Consider the following 20,671-nt stretch of genomic DNA (forward strand, 5'->3'; position numbering starts at 1 on the left):
AATCTCAGGATTGCTACCAGTGCCACGAGCTAGTCAGAGTAGGAATGTCAGGATAGATAGGATGAATGCGTGGCTCGAGAGATGGTGCAAGAGGGAGGGAATCAAATTCCTGGGGCATTGGAACCGGTTCTGGGGGAGGTGGGACCAGTGCAAACCGGACGGTCTGCACCTGGGCAGGACTGGAACCGATGACCTAGGGAGGGTGTTTGCTAGAGCTGTTGGGGAGAGTTTAAACTAATGTGGCAGGGGTCTGGGAACCGATGCAGGAAGTTGGAAGGTAGTAAAACAGGGACAGAAACAAAAGGCAGTAAGGGGGAAAGTGTAAGGCAGAGAAGCCATAGTCAAAAATCAAAACGGGCAACAGTACAAGGTACAGTGACTGAGGGGAGCTCAGTGAATAGGACCAGGAATACGAAAAGGAATAAAATGGGAAGTAAAAACATTAATGGTAAGCAACGCGGCAGGTTGTTACATGAAGATATGGGTTCAACGACAAGGAAATTTAGGAGAAAAGTTAAGAGGAAATATAACTTAGGAGAGGTTACTGATCGAGGTGTTAAGATTCAGAACAGAGGTAAAAAAAAAAGCCAACATAAGTGTACTTTACCTGAATGCTCGTAGTATTCGGAATAAGGTAAATGAGTTGATGGCACAAATCATCGTGAATGACTATGATTTAGTGGCCATTACTGAAACATGGTTAAAGGATGGTCGCGACTGGGAGTTAAATATCCAAGGGTATCAAACTATTCGGAAGGACAGAGTGGATGGTAAGGGAGGTGGTGTAGTTCTGTTATTTAAGGATGACATCCGGGCAATAGTAAGGGATGACATTGGTGCTATGGAGGATAAGGTTTAATCCATTTGGATGGAAATCAGGAATAGTAAGGTGAAAAAGTCATTGATAGTAGTCTATAGGTCACCAAATAGTAACATTATGGTGGGGCAGGCAATAAACAAAGAAATAACGGATGCATGTCGAAATGGTACAGCAGTTATCATGGGGGATTTTAATCTACATGTCGATTGGTTTAACCAGGTCGGTCAAGGCAGCCTTGAGGAGGAGTTTTTAGAATGTATCCGCGATAGTTTCCGAGAACAGTATGTAATGGAACCTACGAGGGAACAAACGGTCCTCGATCTGGTCCTGTGTAATAAGACAGGATTGATTCAGGATCACGTAGTTAGGGATCCTCTCAGAAGGAGCGATCACAATATGGTGGAATTTAAAATACAGATGGAGGGTGAGAAGGTAAAATCAAACACTAGTGTTTTGTGCTTAAACAAAGGAGATTACAATGGGATGAGAGAAGAAGTAGCTAAGGTAGACTGGGAGCAAAGACTTTATGGTGAAACAGTTGAGGAACAGTGGAGAACCTTCCAAGCGATTTTTCACAGTGCTCAGCAAAGGTTTATACCAACAAAAAGGAAGGACGGTAGAAAGAGGGAAAATCGACCGTGGATATCTAAGGAAATAAGGGAGAGTATCAAATTGAAGGAAAAAGCATACAAAGTAGCAAAGATTAGTGGGAGACTAGAGGACTGGGAAATCTTTAGGGGGCAACAGAAAACTACTAAAAAAGCTATAAAGAAGAGTAAGATAGATTATGAGAGTAAACTTGCTCAGAATATAAAAACAGATAATAAAAGTTTATACAAATATATAAAACAAAAAAGAGTGGCTATGGTAAATATTGGTCCTTTAGAGATTGAGAAGGGAGATTTAATAATGGGAGATGAGGAAATGGCTGAGGAACTGAACAGGTTTTTTGGAAGGTCTTCACAGTGGTAGACACAAATAACATGCTAGTGACTGATGGAAATGAGGCTATGACAGGTGAGGACCTTGAGAGGGTTGTTATCACTAAGGAGGTAGTGGTGGGCAAGCTAATGGGGTTAAAGGTAGACAAGTCTCCTGGCTCTGATGGAATGCATCCCAGAGTGCTAAAATAGATGGCTAGGGAAATTGCAAATGCAGTAGTGATAATTTACCAAAATTAACTAGACTCTGGGGTGGTCCCGGCGGATTGGAAATTAGCAAACGTGACACCACTGTTTAAAAAAGGAGGTAGGCAGAAAGTGGGTAATTATAGGCCAGTGAGCTTAACTTCGGTAGTAGGGAAGATGCTGGAATCTATCATCAAGGAAGAAATAGCGGGCATCTGGATGGAAATTGTCCCATTGGGCAGACGCAGCATTGGTTCATAAAGGGCAGGTCGTGCCTAACTAATTTAGTGGAATTTTTTGAGGACATTACCAGTGCTGTAGTTAATGGGGAGCCAATGGATGTGGTATATCTGGATTTCCAGAAAGCCTTTGACAAGGTGCCACACAAAAGGTTGCTGCATAAGATAAAGATGTATGGCATTAAGGGGAAAGTAGTAGCATGGATAGAGGATTGGTTAATTAATAGAAAGCAAAGAATAGGGATTAATGGGTGTTTCTCTGGTTGGCAATCAGTAGCTAGTGGTGTCCCTCAGGGATCAGTGTTGGGCCCACAATTGTTCACAATTTACAGAGATGTTTTGGAGTTGGGGACCAAGGGCAATGTGTCCAAGTTTGCAGACGACATTAAGATGAGTGGTAAAGCAAAAAGTGCAGAGGATACTGGAAGTCTGCAGAGGGATATGGATAGGCTAAGTGAATGGGCTAGGGTCTGGCAGATGGACTACAATGTTGACAAATGTGAGGTTATCCATTTTGGTAGGAATAACAGCAAAAGGGATTATTATTTAAATGATAAAATATTAAAACATGCTGCTGTGCAGAGAGACCTGGGTGTGCTAGTGCATGAGTCGCAAAAAGTTGGTTTACAGGTGCAACAGGTGATTAAGAAGGCAAATGGAATTTTGTCCTTCATTGCTAGAGGGATGGAGTTTAAGACTAGGGAGGTTCTGCTGCAATTGGATGCGGTGTTAGTGAGGCCACACCTGGAGTATTGTGTTCAGTTTTGGTCTCCTTACTTGAGAAAGGACGTACTGGCACTGGAGGGTGTGCAGAGGAGATTCACTAGGTTAATCCCAGAGCTGAAGGGGTTGGATTACGAGGAGAGGTTGAGTAGACTGGGACTGTACTCGTTGGAATTTAGGGGCTGTTTAGCACAGGGCTAAATTGCTGGCTTTGAAAGCAGACCAAGGCAGGCCAGCAGCACGGTTCAATTCCCGTAACAGCCTCCCCGAACAGGCGCCGGACTGTGGCAACTAGGGGCTTTTCACAGTAACTTCATTTGAAGCCTACTTGTGACAATAAGCGATAAAAAAAAAAGAAGAAAAAATATTTTAGAAGGATGAGGGGGGATCTTACAGAAACATATAAAATTATGAAGGGAATAGATAGGATAGATGCGGGCAGGTTGTTTCCACTGGTGGGTGAAAGCAGAACTAGGGGGCATAGCCTCAAAATAAGGGGAAGTAGATTTAGGACTGAGTTTAGGAGGAACTTCTTCACCCAAAGTTGTTGTGAATCTATGGACTTCCTTGCCCAGTGAAGCAGTAGAGGCTCCTTCTTTAAACGTTTTTAAGGTAAAGATAGATAGTTTTTTGAAGAATAAAGGGATTAAGGGTTATGGTGTTCGGGCTGGAAAGCGGAGCTGAGTCCACAAAAGATCAGCCATGAACTCATTGAATGGCGGAGCAGGCTCGAGGGGCCAGGTGGCCTACTCCTGCTCCTAGTTCTTATGTTCTTAACCGTGACAAATTCCAGCGTGTTTTCTGCTCTCCCTCATGGAAAGAGAAGCGAGCAAGTCAACCTACGGTTCCGCTTGGAGGCTCGATATATGTCACGTGGCAAAGTCTTGCCATGTATCCTTGAACGACATTCTGAGGTAAACTCACTCTTGTCCAGACCGCCCATTCCCAATCTCTGACTGTGAGCACAACGTGACCTGCCTCTCAAGGCTACTTCTAGGCCTTTGTGGGTTGAATGCAACCAGTTTTTAATGTCCAGGACACAACTGAGTCAATAATAAAATTAGATGGGATTTTGGGTTCACTTTGAGAAGGAAAACAACACGTCAATTTTCTTAAACACACACCAGTTCCTGACAATCAATGAACTGCAGTTCCAGGACAGCGTTAAGATGGCTTTAAGCGACATCTCTGCAACAAAGCAATTGTTTTCCCCAAAAAGGAAACACAGAGACCTGAATAAACGGGGATGTCGACTGGAGGGTGAGGGTAGCTGCCGATTCTTTGGAGGGGGGGGGGGGATTTGGCTGACTAACGCAGTTGAATTTCAAAAGCTGTACGGCCACGTGGCTTGTCCATGCACCTTCCAGTGTCAATTTAGCCTCCCTCTTTACATTACACAGCAAACCTCCTGGAGTCTGGACTGATTTGGTGGATATTCCTTTCACGCAAGTGCAAGCCATGGCTCAGTAGGTAGAACTCTGGCCTTTGAGTCATGATAATGAAAATAATCTTTCATACTGTCACAAGTAGGCTTACATTAACACTGCAATGAATTTACTGTGAAAATCCCTTAGTCGCCACATTCCGGCGCCTGATCGGGTACACAGAGCGAGAATTCAGAATGTCCACTTCACTGAACAAGTATGTCTTTCGGGACTTGTGGGAGGAAACCGGAGCGCCCGGAGGAAACCGACGCAGACAAGGGGAGAACGTGCAGACTCTGCACAGACAGTGACCCAAGCGGGAATCGAACCCGGGACCCTGGTGGGTAACATTTTGGGTTCAAACCCCACTCCACAGAATTGAGCACTAAATCTGGCCAACTCTCCAGTACAGGCTGAACTGTCGGGAAGAGCTTAATCAGGGCCACGCCAGCCCTATCAAGAAAATGAAGGGAGCATCTCCCCTGCGTCCTGGGCAATAGCTAATCCAAAATCCAAAATCACGCAGCAGATTATGTGGACATTGTCATGCTGCAGTAAATGAGATATTGCTGTGTGGTTGACAGGTTTGCTACATTAGAGCAATTACTGCGCCTCAAAAGTACTTTGTTGGCTGTGATCAAAGTGTCCGCAACAGTGAGCAGAAGGAGATTATTGTTTCCTTGCAAAAGCGTTCGGAACACCCTGAAGTGGTGAAGGGCATTAATAATTGTACAGTCTTGCAACCAGGTAATAATTTTATAATTGGAATAACCAATTTGCTGTGTCTGCAAAATTTCCACCTGATTTATCTATGAAATCTCTGTATTATTCCACTTCCTAATGGTTATCGACAATCGATTTGACTTCCTCACTCATTGTCCTTTCGCCTCCGCCCATCATTACCCTCGCCATCCCTCCACTCCCTTTTCCCCTCTTATCCCCCGTCTTCCTCCCGTTCCTGCCAGTCCATCCCCTTTACACTTTCCTCTCCACTTTACCCTTCTCATCCCATACCCTTTACCCCTCCCCTTATCACATCACTGGTACCCCTTAGCCTTTGGTTTGGCCCCTTAACCAATCCCTCTTTGCCCCATCCCCTTTACCCCTCACATTATACGCCATCCCCTTTACTCCTTCCCTCCCTTGCCCAATCCCCTTTATCCTCCCTTTTGCCCCATCCTCTGTACTCCTTTACCCTCTTGTCTTCACCTCCTCCTTACCCCATTTCCTTTACTTCATCCCCCCTCACCCCGTCACTGTTACCCTGTCACCATCTTTACCCCTTTACTCCAACACCTTCACCCCCTCCTCCTTAACCCATCCCCTTTACCCCTCCCATTACCGATACATTTTACACCTCCCCGCACTACCTCTAAACCCACCTCCTTTACCTAATGCCCTCTAAACCACCACCACCCCCCCCCCAATCGCCTTTACCACCTCCCACTATATAATAATCTTTATTGTAACAACACTGCAAAGAAGTTGTTAGCCCCCAGCCCCCACACTCCGGCGCCTGTTTGGGTATACGGAGGGAGAATTCAGAATGACCAATTGACCTGACCGCACAAATTTCGGGACTTGGGGGAGGAAACCGGAGCGCCCGGAGGAAACCCACACAGACATGGGGGGGAACGTGCAGACTCCGCAGACAGTGGCCCAAGCCGGGAATCGAACCTGGGACCATGGAGTTGTGAAGCAACAGTGCTAACCACTGTGCTACCGTGCCGCCCATCCCCGTTACCCCGCCCCCCCAATTATGACATCACTGTTGCCCCTCCCCCCCCCCCCCCCCCAGTGTGTGAGGCGGTTTTGGCGCCGCCCGCCACCCGGCGCGCTGATTGGTGGGACGGCGAGTGCGCGGCCCATTGTTTATAAATAAAGTTGATCGAAGGGGGCGGGAAGCTCTCGCGAGAGCGGGGCGGCTATAAAGAGCGGGGGAGGGGCGGACGGCGCGTAGTGTGGGAGAGTGGCCGCCGAGCCGGATTCCACAGGGGCAGGGGGGGGTTCGGGAGGGAAAAAAAAAAAAAGAGGGGGGAGGAAGGACAAAAAAAAAAACCAGGCGCAGGGCGGCGGGAGTGAGCGAGTGGGCCGGTCCCCCTCCCCACACACACACACACTCACCTCCCCCTCTCCGGGCCACCATGGCTAAAGTGCAGGTGCTGAACGTGGTGGTGCTGGACAACCCGTCTCCCTTCAACAACCCCTTCCAGTTCGAGATCACCTTCGAGTGCATCGAGGATCTGCCGGACGGTGAGTGTGTGGTGGCGGTGGTGGTGGTGGGGGATGGGGGAGAGCGCGCGCGTGCGCAGGGAGAGGGGGGCCGCGAGCCCGGCCGTTTGGGACTCCTAACTGGCGGCGCGCGCGCTCTGATGGCGGGGTTTTTTTTTTTATCAATGGAGCTGTCAATCACCGGCCGTGGCGCGCGCTCCCCGGGAGGGCGGGCTGGCGCCTCTTTTTTTTAAACATGCGTAGAAAACATCTGCAATTTTCGCCGCTGTTTTTTTTTTTAATTATTATTAATTATTTTTTTTGTTGCTCTTTTCAGACCTGGAATGGAAAATAATCTACGTGGGATCGGCGGAGAGCGAGGAGCACGACCAGGTGCTGGACTCGGTGCTGGTGGGCCCCGTACCCGCTGGCCGCCACATGTTTGTATTCCAGGTAAAGGTGATGGGGGTCTGACCCACTCTGGGTGAAGTGAGCCGCCGTTTCCTTGGCACGGCACCCGAGAGCGGCAAACGCGGGAGGGCCCCACCTCCCGGGTGCGGGTTATTTTAGGCGCGCATTTGGGCAGCCCGGCTGGTTGCTCGGTCCTGCCTGTGGGCACTGAAGCCAGGGTTGACCAAAAGGGAGGGGGACTGCCACCCAGTGCTGCTGTCCATATTCCCAGATTGGACTCTTAAGATTTCCCCCCCCACACCACACACACACACACAGCTTGCCTGCCGTTCAGCCCATCCAGAATGAGCCCACGTCCCTTTTCTCCCCTCCCCGCCGGGGCGCGATTCGACACGGCCGGGCGGTCCGCCTAACCACTGCGTCTTTGGACTGTGGGAGGAAACCCAGGCGGACGCGGGGGGAGAACGTGCAGACTCCGCACGAGGCGGTCACCCGAGGCTGGAATCGAACCTGGGTCCCTGGTGCCGTGAGGCAGCGGCGCTCGTCACCGCCGCCGTGCCAGCTTGCGTCCCAGAACCTAGCGTTCAAGGAAGGATCTTCCACTGTATGCATCTAGCAGGTTGCCCAGCAGGGGCAACCTGCTAGATGCATACAGTGGAAGATCTTTCCTTGAACGCTAGGTTCTGGGACGCACTCTTTAATCTCTTCAGCACTGTGGATTTCTAAAACTGCCAACCTTTTGCAACCCCATTTCAATCATTGAAAGCTCAATGCATTTTTCAGCATTTGAACGTTTTGCTTTGAAGAGTGCCATGTTGTTCGGCACTGCTGCCTCAGCTCCAGAGACCCGGGTTCAACGCCGAACTTGGGTGACTGGAGTTTGCACTTTCTCCCTGTGTCTGTGTGGGTTTGCTCCGGTTTCCTCCCACTGTCCAAAGATTTGCAAGTTAGGTGGATGATTCTTAAAGAGGTATTTCATGAGTCCCAGGTGATTACTCTGCTGCAAATCCTGCTTTAGTTTTTCTTTGGATGCTTGTAGGTTTAATTCCCAATGTTTTGCGCTTGCCTCTATCCATTGGAGTTGGTGCTTTTGTATTTTTTTCGCAATAGCTTATGCACCACAAAGTGACGTGCAGTCGGGACTGGCAAAACTGCAGTTAATGGCCACATGGCTTTAGGTGGCTGCAACCGATGGATTGAAAGATGGCATAGCTACCTCCCAGGGAGGTTGACAGAACATGGTAGCACTGTTGCTTCAAAATTCCAGGGTCCCAGGTTTGATTCTCGGTTTGGGTCACTGTCTGCGGAGTCTCCCAGTGTCTGGGTTTCCTCCGCGTGCTCTGGTTTCCTCCCACAGTCCAAAGATGTGCAGGGCTTTAGTGGGGTGGCCTTCACTAAGTTTTCTGAAAGGCAGGGATGAGTCTCACCAGATTTAACGTGAACTCCTTCCACAGATGCTGCCAGACATGTTGAGTTTTTTCCATCATTTGCTGTTTTATTGCCTGTCATTCTCCATTAATTGCTTGAGACTGGCCTCCATCTTGCCTTCCTGTATCCATTAATCAAGCATAAGATCAGCTACACTAGCTTCTAATGTTTTTGTGTGGAATATTAAGTTAAATGGCGGAGTGGATTCACTGGTAATTCTACAGTTAAATGTATTATGTAGGTGGTTGTGCAATGATCTAAGATTTTGATGATTTTCATGCCTGTCTGGTTGATTATCTACATACTTGCGTTGCCTCAGTGACGCAATTGTCATTTACAGCACTTCCATAATCTGCAGTGAGCATGGTATGATGTACTTTGGAGGTAGGATAAATCAATCAAGAGAATAATGGAGTATTGTTCTCAAGACTGGTCACAGATCAGGGCTGGATTATAGGGCAATTGTAAGATGTGTGGCTAATATCTTGCCAGCTAGTGGCCCTTGTTCGTTGCATTTTCATTTCATATTTGTGTACCAGCTTGGTGTAGGCTAAGACAATATCTAATCTGGTGCTTCATGACCAAATTTCAACCTTGCTGTGCTGGCTGCTTTGAAATATCCAGTGGGGTGGACAGGGACTCAGGCAGTCCTTAATTTTTTTTTGTGATTTTTAAATAGAGTCTTGCCCCCTACATTTTTTTTGCAGATGATGCACAAGTTGATCATGAAGAAGAAAGTTGTAGGCTGCCGGAAGATGTCGACTGACACTGCGTTACAGGAAGGATTTGATCATATTAGTGAAGTTACGGGGGGGAATTTGAGGAAGTTACTTGAGTGGCAGCTTGGCTGTGAGGAAGATCGAATAGTCTGGGGTTGTTTATCTTTTGGTATTTTGAGGGACCCAGAGAGTGGGAAGGAAGGTCCTTTTTTATTTTCTGTTAGCAGAGCGGTCAATAGCCAGGTGTGATGTAGGTTTTAAAGTAACTGACCAAAATAGAAGGGAGCTCAGTGGTGGGATCTGAAACTCCCTCTCTGGGGGAGGGGAACCCTCATCTGTATCGAAGTCTAACATTCTGACTTGAGGCTCAAAGTAATTTGAGCCCTTGGGTTCCGATCTTGTATAAACATCTACCTATAGAATTTTCTCCAATGTGTCAAGAAAGGTGATGGCCCCAATAAAATAGAATTGTCAAAACTCCAGAATTGAATTTTCCCGGTCTAGCATTATGTGGATTGTTTCAGCAATTCTGCAAACCCTATTTAAAAACTGCTCTGGTTTGACCTTCATTTGGGCAGAAATTTTGTAGGAGGTATTTGTGCCGTGATGTATGCTGCTGTCCAGTAGTGCCATTAATATTCTCAAATTGAAATGCATGCTGCAGCTGCTGTGTAACTTGCTGCACAAACTAGATAGATGCAGAGACTGCAGCTGAAATGTGCCTTTTACACCAGGTTCTGAAGTACACCCAAGAACACTTGCAAGAGTGGATTTAAAAAAAAAAAACTAAACTTGGAAACTTATCGAAGGCTTGATGCATTTTGAGCGTTGCTCTCATGAGGGATGTATTTTTCTATGGTGTCGGACTGTAGCTCTGCTATATGTTTCATTGCAATAGTCTGTTCTGAAACAGATCTAATATCTTGCCCAGGGACTTCCTGGCACTTTCTGTTTTATGGAGGGAAAATCCCATATTTTCTAAAGTAGCTGTGGAAGACCTGGAACACTTATTGTACTCTTCCATCCAATGGCCCTGTACAGATTTAATTCCCTGCAAAGACTCCCATTCAAAGTATCATCTTGCATCGTTGGCTTTATCCACATATGCTGTGTTTGAGTAACTGACCCCTTCACTCACCTGATGGAAGGAGCTATGCTTTGAAAGCTCGTGATTCCAAATAAACCTGTTGGACTTTAACCTGGTGTTAGACCATAAGACTTAATAATCGCTTGTCACAAGTAGGCTTCAATGAAGTTGCTGTGAAAAGCACCTAGTCGCCACATTCCGGCGCCTGTTCGGGGAGGTAGGTAGGGGAATTGAACCCGCGCTGCTGCCTTGTTCTGCATTACGAACCAGCTATTTAGCCCAGTGTGCTAAACCAGCCCCTCGGAGCAGAATTGGGTCACTCGGCCCATCGAGTCTGCTCCACCATTCAATATTTTTCTCATGTCCATTACCCCTGATCCCCTTATAAATCAAGAACCTATCTCTCTGTCTTAAAGGCACTCAATGATTTGGCCTCCACAGCCTTCTGCGGCAAAGAGTTCCACAGATTCACCACCCTCTGGCTGAAGAAATTCCTCCTCATCCCTGTTTTAAAGGGATTTAGTCTGAGATTGTATCCTCTTGAGTCCCCAACCGTTCCTCATATGACAAGCTCTTCATTCCAGGGTTCATTCTTGTGAACCTCCTCTGGACCCTTTCCAAGGTCAGCACAACCTTGGATACGGGGCCCCAAAAAACTGCTCACAATACTCCAAATGGGGTCTGACCAGAGCTTTGTACAGCCTCAGAAGTACATCCCTTATCTTGTATTCTAGACCTCGCGACATGAATACGACCCTCATTATTCCTTTCCTCAAATTTATAATGAAACTGCCTTTTGTAAAATTGTCATCAATTCCTGTCTCCATGTCAGTGGTGCTTTTTTTTTCGCATCACCCAGATTCTCCCTGCACTGTCGTTCGTCTGCGGTTTCTCCCATATTACAATATATCTGTTTATCAAGTTTCTCCTGAAAGCTTTTGTTAAATTAATTCCAAGGCTTCTGAGGCCGTGCTACTTCTAAATACTTTTTTCATGTTGGCTCTGATTGTTTTGTCAATCGCCTTTAAATCTGCTTCCTCTGTTACCTTTACGCGTTGGTAGATGCAGCTTCTTGGATGTTAAAAGGCAGGCAGTTCAAATGTGAGTTGACTCTTCAATCTTCATTACTTACCACGGAGGCCTTTGAACACAGCAACTTCCTAGTATCAGAATCTTTACAGTGCAGGAGGGGGCCATTTGGCCCTTTGAGTCTGCACTGACTCTCTGAAAGAACAATATACCTAGTCCCACACCCCTGCCTTATCCCTTTTACCTCGCACATTCTCTCAGATAACAACCCTTTTGAATACCTCTATCAGACCTGCCTCCACATCCCTCTCTCAATGCTCATTCCAGGCACCAACCACCCTCTGGGTGAAATATTTTCCGCACAAAACTTCTAGTCCTTCAGTCTAGTATTTTGAATTTATATGCTATCTTGGGATAGAGCAGTTGCTCAGCCCCTCTAATCTGTCCTCATAGCTACAGTTCCTATCACTGAAATTATTCTTATGTACTCATACACCAAGATCTCTGTTCCTGGACTTCCTTTAGAGTTTTCCCTTTATTTTATATTGTCTTCCCATATTATTCTTGCCAAAATGAATCATCTCATTTCTCTGCATTGAACATCTTCTGCCACTTGTCTGTCCTTGTTAGATCGTCCTCTTAATTGACCAGCCTCTTAATTATGTCATTTAATATATATCGAGAAGAGCAAAAGTCCCAGTACTTGCCCCTGGGGAACTCCACTACATATCTGCTTTTATCGTTTACTGTCATTCAGCCAGTTTCTCATCAAGGGCCTATTTTCCCTTTGAGCTAGTTTTCCTCTAGTCTGTTCTGTGGCACCGAACATCCATATACACCACTTCAACAGTATTGCCCTTATCAAAATTCTCTAGCACTTCGTTGAACATAATTTTCCCTTGAATCCATGCTAACTTTCCTTGATTATTCTGCACTAAGGGTGGCATGGTAGTGCAGTGGTTCGCACTGTTGCCTCACAGCAGAGGACCCCTGTTCAATCCTGGTCCTGGATCACTGTCCGTGCGGAGTTTGGACATTCAACCCCGTGCTGCGTGGGTCTCACCCCAACAACCCAAAGATGTGCTGGTTAGGTGGATTGGCCACGCTAAATTGCCGCTTAATTGGGAGAAAAAAATCCTGCACTTAGAACTGACTATTGAATTTTGTCAAACTGACTGGTCTGTAGATGCTGGCTTTATCCTTGTCTCCCCTTTTTGAGCACAGGTGTAACGTTTGCAATCCTCTGGCAGACCCCCCTCCCCCGTGTCCAAACAAATAAAGATTATCACTGGTGTCTCTGCGACTTCCACTCTCCTCACTCATTACCCTTTGATGCATCTCGTCCTGGTACTTTATCTAGAAAAAATAGCCTTTCCACCACCACCTTCTCAATTGTAAATACTTCTAGTGTACCAATTGCTTTCGCCCTCATCTCAGCCTGGGTAGCATCCTCTTCTTTTGTACAGATGGGTGCAAAGTGCTTGTTTAATACCTCTTGTTATTTCTCCTCATCAGCCCTACTCTTTCTTTTACCATCCTGCTACGGTGTTGCAGGTCCCACCTGTCCCAGTGACTCAGAAATCTAAACTCCTCCCCCTTTCATTTCTCCAGCCACATGTTGAACTGCTGAATTTTCCTATTGTGCTCACTAACTTGTGACACTGGGAGTAATCTTAAGATTACTGCTTTTGAGGACCTACTGTTTAATTCCTTTCCTAATTCATGAAATACACTTCAGGCCCTGTCCCACCCATCCTGGAGTCGCGTCCTGTATTGGCCTATTTCCTTCCTGAATTGGGAGTCTGGGGCAGTGGTGGAATTGGAAACAAACTTCTAGAAGTGGATGTTGAAGCTTCAGCTGGAGATGTCTGTTTCATATCCTTAGTCTTCGATGTAGCTTATAACTAGCTACCATGGACATTTCTATTTGAGCATCAAATTGTTTTCAGGGTAGGCTAATGGTAGGCCATAAACCTGAAAAAGGTAAGAATTTGGACAACTGTGATTCTTGTGGAGGCTAGAGACGTCAAGAATTGAGATAATTCACTACTTGATTATTTGACAAGACGGTGAAGTATTGTGGCCTTCTGCCAAGGGGTTTGGGTTGTTTTTTAAATATATATTTTTATTCTCCTTTTTCACACTTTCTCCCAAATCTACACCCAAAAATAAACACCAATCGGTAACGAATGCAGTGTCAATCCCCATATCAATAACAACAATCCCATCCTCCTACCAACCCCCCAAACATTAGCCTGCATGTTTACATAAACAAATGGCAAAAAAGAAATCTGGAATCACCCATAGTCACTAAGACGTACAGTCCCCCTTCCCCAATTCTCCCAACCCCACCACCTCCCTAATGTTCGATGTAATCCAATTCTCAAAAGTGCATAATGAATAAAGCCCATGTTGTAGAACTCCACCATCTGTCCCCTCAGTTCAAATTTGACCTTCTCAAGAGTCAAGAATTCCAGCAGGTCCCCCCACCAGACCCGGGCACAGGGTGGAGAGGTTGATCTCCACCCTAACAGGATCTGCCTTTCAGTGATCAATGAAGTGAAGGCTATAACATCTGCCTCTGCACCCGTTTCCCGGGTCCAGTTTCATGTGCACCACTTTAGAGGTTACCACAAAAACCTCCTTCCAGTAATCCTCCAGCTTTGGACGCACACATCTTCTACCCCCTCAAAAGAGCTGACTCGTCTTTGTACGGTGTGCTCTATATACCACCTTCAGCTGTATCAACCTCTCACACGAGGTGGAGGCGTTCACCCTCCAGAGCACCTCACACCATAACCCGTGGGGCAGCACGGTAGCATAGTGGTTCGCACAATTGCTTCACAGCTCCAGGGTCCCAGTTCGATTCCCTGCTGCATCACTGTCTCGCGGAGTCTGTACGTTCTCCCCGTGTGTGCGTGGGTTTGCTCCGGTTTCCTCCCACAGTCCAAAGATGTGCAAGTTAGATGGATTGGCCATGCTAAATTGCCCTTGGTGTCCAAAATTGCCCTTAGTGTTGGTTGAGTGGGGTTACTGGGTTATGGGGATAGGGTGGAGGTGTGGACCTTGGGTCGGGTGCTCTTCCCAAGAGCTGGTGCAGACTTGATGGGCCGAATGGCCTCCTTCTGCAATGTAAATTCTATGATCCATATCTTCTCCCAACTCTTCCTCCCACTTTGCCTTGATCCCTTTCAGTGGTGCCCTCTCCTCTTCCAAAAAAAACCCGTAAACCGCCGATACTACCCCCCCTTCTCCAGTCCCCCTGTCGTCAGCACCTCCACCAGCAATGTGGAAGCCGGCTTTATTGGGAAGCTCTGTATCTCAGGGATTTGGGTTGTTGAAGACTGATCTTGGATGTATCGTGCGGGTTGTATTTGCATTATTTGCTTTTCTAATGGTGTTTGTGCTTGTGAGTTGTCTCGTATTTACATTGATTTCTGAACTAAATTGATGTGGTCCTATTTTAATATTCCAGGCTGATGCCCCAAATGCAAGTCTCATCCCAGATGCAGATGCAGTTGGTGTGACTGTGGTGCTGATCACCTGCACATACAGAGACCAGGAGTTCATTCGTGTGGGATATTATGTGAATAATGAATACACAGACCCTGAATTAAAAGAGAACCCACCAATGAAACCTGACTATGCCAAGGTAAGCTTTACACTAGGCTCGGGTGTCTTTTCTTGAAATAGGGAGGAAATTGGTATAGTAAAACACTCACCCCACGTATTGCAGTGGTTTAACTGCCTTGCAGAGCAGTCTCAACTATCCTGGTCATATTTGGTGTATTACAGCTAACTCTTGTCCCTTTATAATGCCAACATTGGAGGACTCCATGCTATACTTACATCTCTGATCAGTGCCCTGTGGTTCTTGACCCTTCTGGCAATGGGAACGATTGTCTCTTGTGTCTAATGACCCCAGATAGGAACTTGGGAACAGAAGTATGCAATTATAATCTTTATTGTGACAAGTAGGCATACATTAACACGGCAATGAAGTTACCGTGAAAATCCCCTAGTCGCCACATTCCGCCGCCTGTTTGGGTACACAGAGGGAGAATTCAATATCCAAATTACCTAACAGCACGTCTTTCGGGTCTTGTGGGAGGAGGAAACCCACGCAGACACTGAAGGTGCAGACTCTGCACAGACAGTAACCCAAGCCAGGAATGGAACCTGGGACCCTGGAGCTGTGAAGCAACAGTGCTACCGTGCCGTCCAATTCAACCCTTCGACTCTGTCCGCCATTCAATTAGATCCTGGCTGATCTCTTCCTGGTCTTAAATCCACCTGTTCCCCATATCTCTCTTAACCCATTTTTTAAAATCAGAAATACATCTATCTCCCTCTTAACCATTTAATGATTCTGATTCCACCCCACTATGGGGCAGTGAGTTCCACAAATTCACCACCTCTGCGAGAAGTAGTTACTCCTCTGTTCTAAATCTATCCCCTCAACCTATATCTGTGACCTCTCGTTCTAGATTGCCCCACAAGGGGGAACATTTGGTCTACTTTTACTTTTATCAATCATTTTATACCTCGCTGAGATCCCCCTCATCCTTCTAAACTCCAGCGAGTATAAGCCCAAACTGTTTCATCTCTTGTATGTCAACCCTTTCGTCCCTGGAATCAATCTGGTGAACCTCCCCTGAACTCCTTCCAATGCCACCACATCCTTCCTCAAATAAGGGGACCAAAACTGGACACACTACTCCAGATGTGGTCTCACCAACACCCTATACAATTGCAACAACACTTCTCTACTTTTCGACTCCAGTCCTTTTGCAATAAACGGTAACATTCCATTTGCTTTTTTAATGGTATGCTGTACCTGCATACTGACTCTGCGATTCATGAACAAATATTCCCAGATCCCTCTGCCCAGAATCTACTTTCCATTCAGATAATTTGCCTTTGGTTTTTTGGCCGAAATGGATCACCTCACACCTACAACAGTTGAGGTCCAAGGACTGACCCCTGTGGCACCCTGCTAGTTACAGTTCGCCAGCCAGAGAAGGATCCATTTATCCCGACCCTCTGCTTTGTCAGCAAGCCGATCCTCAATCCAATCTAGTACTCTATCCCCAATCCCTTGCAATCTCACCTTCTGGATCAATCTTTTATGCGACACCTTCTGGAAGTCTAGATATACCACATCCGCAGGTTCCCCATGATCTACCTTGCTGGTTACGTCCTCTAAGAACTCCTAAGTTTGCTAAGCATGACTTGCCCTTCATAAAACCATGCTGGCAATGGTGGATTGAGCTTTGTCTTTCCAACTGTTCAGTCATCTGACTTCCTCCTTTAGCCATGGAATGTTTTTCTCCTTTTTACAACTCTTTCTCTCAGCAATGTACTTAATATCTCCCTGAACATCTGCCACTGTTCATCAACTGTCCTACCCTCCATTATCTGTGCCCAGTCTACTTGGGCCAACTCTTTGTTCAGGCCTTTATAATTACCTCTGCCCAACGCTAAAACTCTAGTCTGGCACGGTTCTCTCAATCTGAATTTGAAATGCTGTGATCACTCCTTCGAAGAGGATTCTTAACGACGAGACTATTTATCAAACCTTCTTCGTTACATAATACAAAATCTAAAATAGTCTTCTCCTTGGTTGGTTCCATAACATATTGCTCTAAGAAACAATCCCTCATACACTATGAAATGTCCCTCAAGGCTACCCTTGCCAATTTGATCCAGTCGATATGAATATTTAAATCACCCATTATTACTGTTGTGCCCTTTCCAAACCCTCAATATTTGCTTGGGGGGCCTAAGTTAATCCTACCAAGGAGTTTTTCCTTGTTTTAAAAAAAATAAATTTAGAGTACCCAGTTCATCTTTTCCAATTAAGGGGCAATTTAGCGTGGCCAATCTATCTAGCCTGCACATCTTTGCGTTGTGGGGGCGAAACCCACGCAAACACAGGGAGAATGTGCAAACGCCACACGGACAGTGACCCAGAGCCGGAATTGAACTTGGGACCTCTGCGCCGTGAGGCAACATTCCCTTGTTTTTTCTTTATCCACCCAGATCGATTAACATTTTGGCCCTTACTGCCAATATCATTTCTTAATACAATCTTGATGTCATTTTTAACCAATAAAGCAACGCCACCTCCTGCTCCATCCTTTCGGAAACAGAGTACCCTTGGACATTCAACTCCCAGTCGTCCTGTGACCATGTTTCAGTAACCCCCACCAAATCATACCCATGTTGTCTCTATTTGTGCTGTCAGCCCATTGACCTTATTCCCAATACAGCATGCATTTAAGGTCAAGGTTTTTAAATGTCCTACTGATTTGTCTTTCCCTTGCAGGATTTTCTTGTGCACTGCTTTTCACAGATTCTGACCTCCTTTTATTAATCTCTGATGACACTCCACCTCATCCCCAACTTTCACTCCCGTCACTTTGCATTGATTTTCCCCTCTATAGTCATTACATTGGCCCTGCCTGCTCATCCTTTATACCTTCTCGCATACTGCATGCTGATCAACTGCTTGGTTTCTATTAACCATTATACTTGTAGCCTTTTGCTTTCTCTTTTTTTTTTCTCTCTCTCTTCTCCCCCCCCCCCCCCCCCCCCCCCCCCCAAAACCAAATTTGCTGGTTTAAAGTCCTTGTGACCAGCCTATGTATCCTTTCTGCTAGGACACTGTCCCAACGGTACAGATCCCTCCTGTCCCAATACAAAATGGCAATAAGCAGTATGATACCATTCAGTATATAAATTAGCTTTTATACTAACGTATGTCCCTCCCGCTCCTTTATTGCCATGACATTCCCAAGTAAATATCTGCATTATCAGCTCACCCAACTTGTTTGCCAAATTTTTAGTTTTACAGTGCATGCACTTAATGCAAAGGTGAGACCTTTGCATTCCCTTTTCTGATCCCATCTAATTTCTGCTACAGGCTAGGTATGTTCCAACATGAGGGAAAGACTAGGGAACCCAACCAGGTCTCCTTGGAGATGGGAGAATATGATGATGAAGCCGCGGGTGTATTGTGCATGTCGGGTGAATTCTTAGTGAGAGCCCGAGCAAACTGAATAAGTTCGAGGTGAAGGGAAAAGAGAATAGAATGATGGTCAATGCAAATCAAATCTAGCAGCATGTAAATATTAAAAGCCCCCCCACATACATACATACACACTAAATTCCACTGAGAAAGACTTCCAAAAACTCAACCTGGGATAAAAATATTATTTTCAGTCCTAAATGGGTGACCCTTAAACTAGCCCCTAATACTGTATTCTCCCACAAGAGGAAACATTCCCTCCACATGTCAAGACCCCTCAGGGTCATGTATGTTTCAATTTGCAATATTATAGGTAATGGATGGGGTGAAATGTGCAGTGGATAGGTGGATAACCAGCCCTAAATCTTCCAGATATGGAAGTGGTGCAAGGATTGGAAAGTGGCAAAGCAAATGTGCTAGCTTAAAGTGCAGGGAGATTCCTTGTAATTGTAGGTTGCTCTGTTTTATGTTGAGTGAGTGGGGCGAAACTATCTTTGGGGGAGGGAAAAAAAATCAGGCTTGTGCGCAGATTAATTTTTAAAAGTGGATAATGGCAAAAGGTTAATGACAATGCAGTGAGTTTTTTTTAATTGGTGTCCAATGTTTTTCCAGTTAAGAGGCAAATTAGCATGGCCAATCCACCTAGCCTGCACATCTTTGGGTTGTGGGGGTGAGACCCACACAAACGCGGCGAGACTGTGCAAACTCCACACTGACAGTGACCCGGGGCCAGGATCGAACCGGGGACCCCGGCGCCGTGAGGCAGCCGCGCCATGCTTTTTTAAAAAAAAAAAAAAAAATGTTTATTCAAAGTTTTTCCAACAACATTTTTTTCGCCCAATTAAACCCCCCCCCCCCCGTAACAGAAAAGAACAAAGCAAAACATAAACATATCAATCAAACACAATACCGAACTTATACAATGGGTTTCCCCCGCACATATTAACCCTCCCATATGCTTTTTACAAGTACCCCTGGGGAACCCCCCCCCGGGTTGCTGCTGCTGACCGACCTCATTCTAGCGCTCAGCGAGATAGTCTAGGAACGGTTGCCACCGCCTGAAGAACCCCTGTGCAGACCCTCTCAAGGCAAACTTCATCCTCCAGCTTAATGAACCCTGCCATGTCATTTATCCAGGCCTCCACACTGGGGGGCTTCACGTCTTTCCACATGAGCAAGATCCTCCGCCGGGCTACCAGGGACGCAAAGGCCAGAATCAGAATACCGGCCTCTTTCGCCTCCTGCACTCCCGGCTCGTCCGCCACCCCAAATAATGCCAGCCCCCTACTTTGGTTTGACCTGGGATTTCACCACCTTGGACATAGTCCTCGTGAAACCCAGTGCCGGGCACGACCAAAACATGTGGATGTGATTCGCTGGGCTTCCCGAGCACCTCCCACACCTGTCCTCCACCACACCTGTCCTCCACCCCAAAGAACCTACTCAGCCTCGCCCCTGTCATATGCGCTCTGTGAATAACCTTAAACTGTATCATGCTGAGCCTGGCACATGAGGAGGAATTAACCCTACTCAGGGCATCCGCCCACAGACCCTCTTCCAATCTCCTCCTCCCACTTGCCCTTCAGTTCCTCTACCAAAGCCTCCCCCTCTTTCATCTCCTGGTATATCGTCGAAACCTTGCCTTCTCCGACCCATACACCCAAAATCACCCTGTCCTGAATCCTCTGTGCCGGGAGCAACGGGAATTCCCTCACCTGCCGCCTCACAAACACCCTCACTTGCATATACCTGAACGCATTTCCTGGGGGTAACCTGAACCTCTCCTCCAGCGCCCCTAGGCTCGCAAACGTCCTGTCTATAAACAAGTCCCCCATTCTTTTGATCCCTGCCCGATGCCAGCTCCGAAATCCCCCATCCATCCTCCCTGGGACGAACCTATGGTTCTCCCGGATTGGGGACCACACCGAGGCTCCCATCTCGCCCCTATGTCGTCCCCTCTGCCCCCAGATCTTTAGCGTCGCCGCCACCACCGGACTCGTGGTGTACCTTGTCGGAGAGAGCGGCAGCGGTGCCGTCACCAGAGCCCTCAGGCTTGTTCCTTTGCAGGATGCCATCTCCAACCTCTTCCATGCCGCCCTCTCTCCCTCTATTACCCTTACCCACTTACGGATCATCGCTACGTTGGCTGCCCAATAATAGCCACCCAGATTCGGCAACGCCAGCCCTCCTCTGTCCCTACTACGCTCCAGAAACCCCCTCCTTACCCTCGGGGTCTTGTTTGCCCACACAAAACCCATGATGCTCCTACCTACCCGCTTAAAAAAGGCCTTGGTAATCATAATAGGAAGGCACTGGAACACAAAAAGAAACCTCGGGAGGACCATCATTTTAATCGACTGTACCCTGCCCGCTAGCGAGAGCGGCAACACATCCCATCTTTTGAAGTCCTGCTCCACCAGCCG

General features: G+C 46.7%; 1 protein-coding gene across 1 annotated transcript in view; it reads left to right on the forward strand.

The window, feature by feature from the left end:
- The first annotated feature begins 6,363 nt into the window (after positions 1-6,363).
- The window catches only part of LOC140403325 (histone chaperone asf1b), a 28,702-nt gene continuing 14,394 nt past the window's right edge, over positions 6,364-20,671 (forward strand). The window contains exons 1-3 of the mRNA XM_072491189.1: positions 6,364-6,586; positions 6,882-6,997; positions 14,694-14,870. Of these exons, the coding sequence (XP_072347290.1) occupies positions 6,478-6,586; positions 6,882-6,997; positions 14,694-14,870 (402 nt within the window). The 5' untranslated portion in view covers positions 6,364-6,477. The remainder of the gene's footprint in view (positions 6,587-6,881; positions 6,998-14,693; positions 14,871-20,671) is intronic.

This window comes from Scyliorhinus torazame, chromosome 27 (genome assembly GCF_047496885.1).
Source record: "Scyliorhinus torazame isolate Kashiwa2021f chromosome 27, sScyTor2.1, whole genome shotgun sequence".
NCBI lineage: Eukaryota > Metazoa > Chordata > Chondrichthyes > Carcharhiniformes > Scyliorhinidae > Scyliorhinus > Scyliorhinus torazame.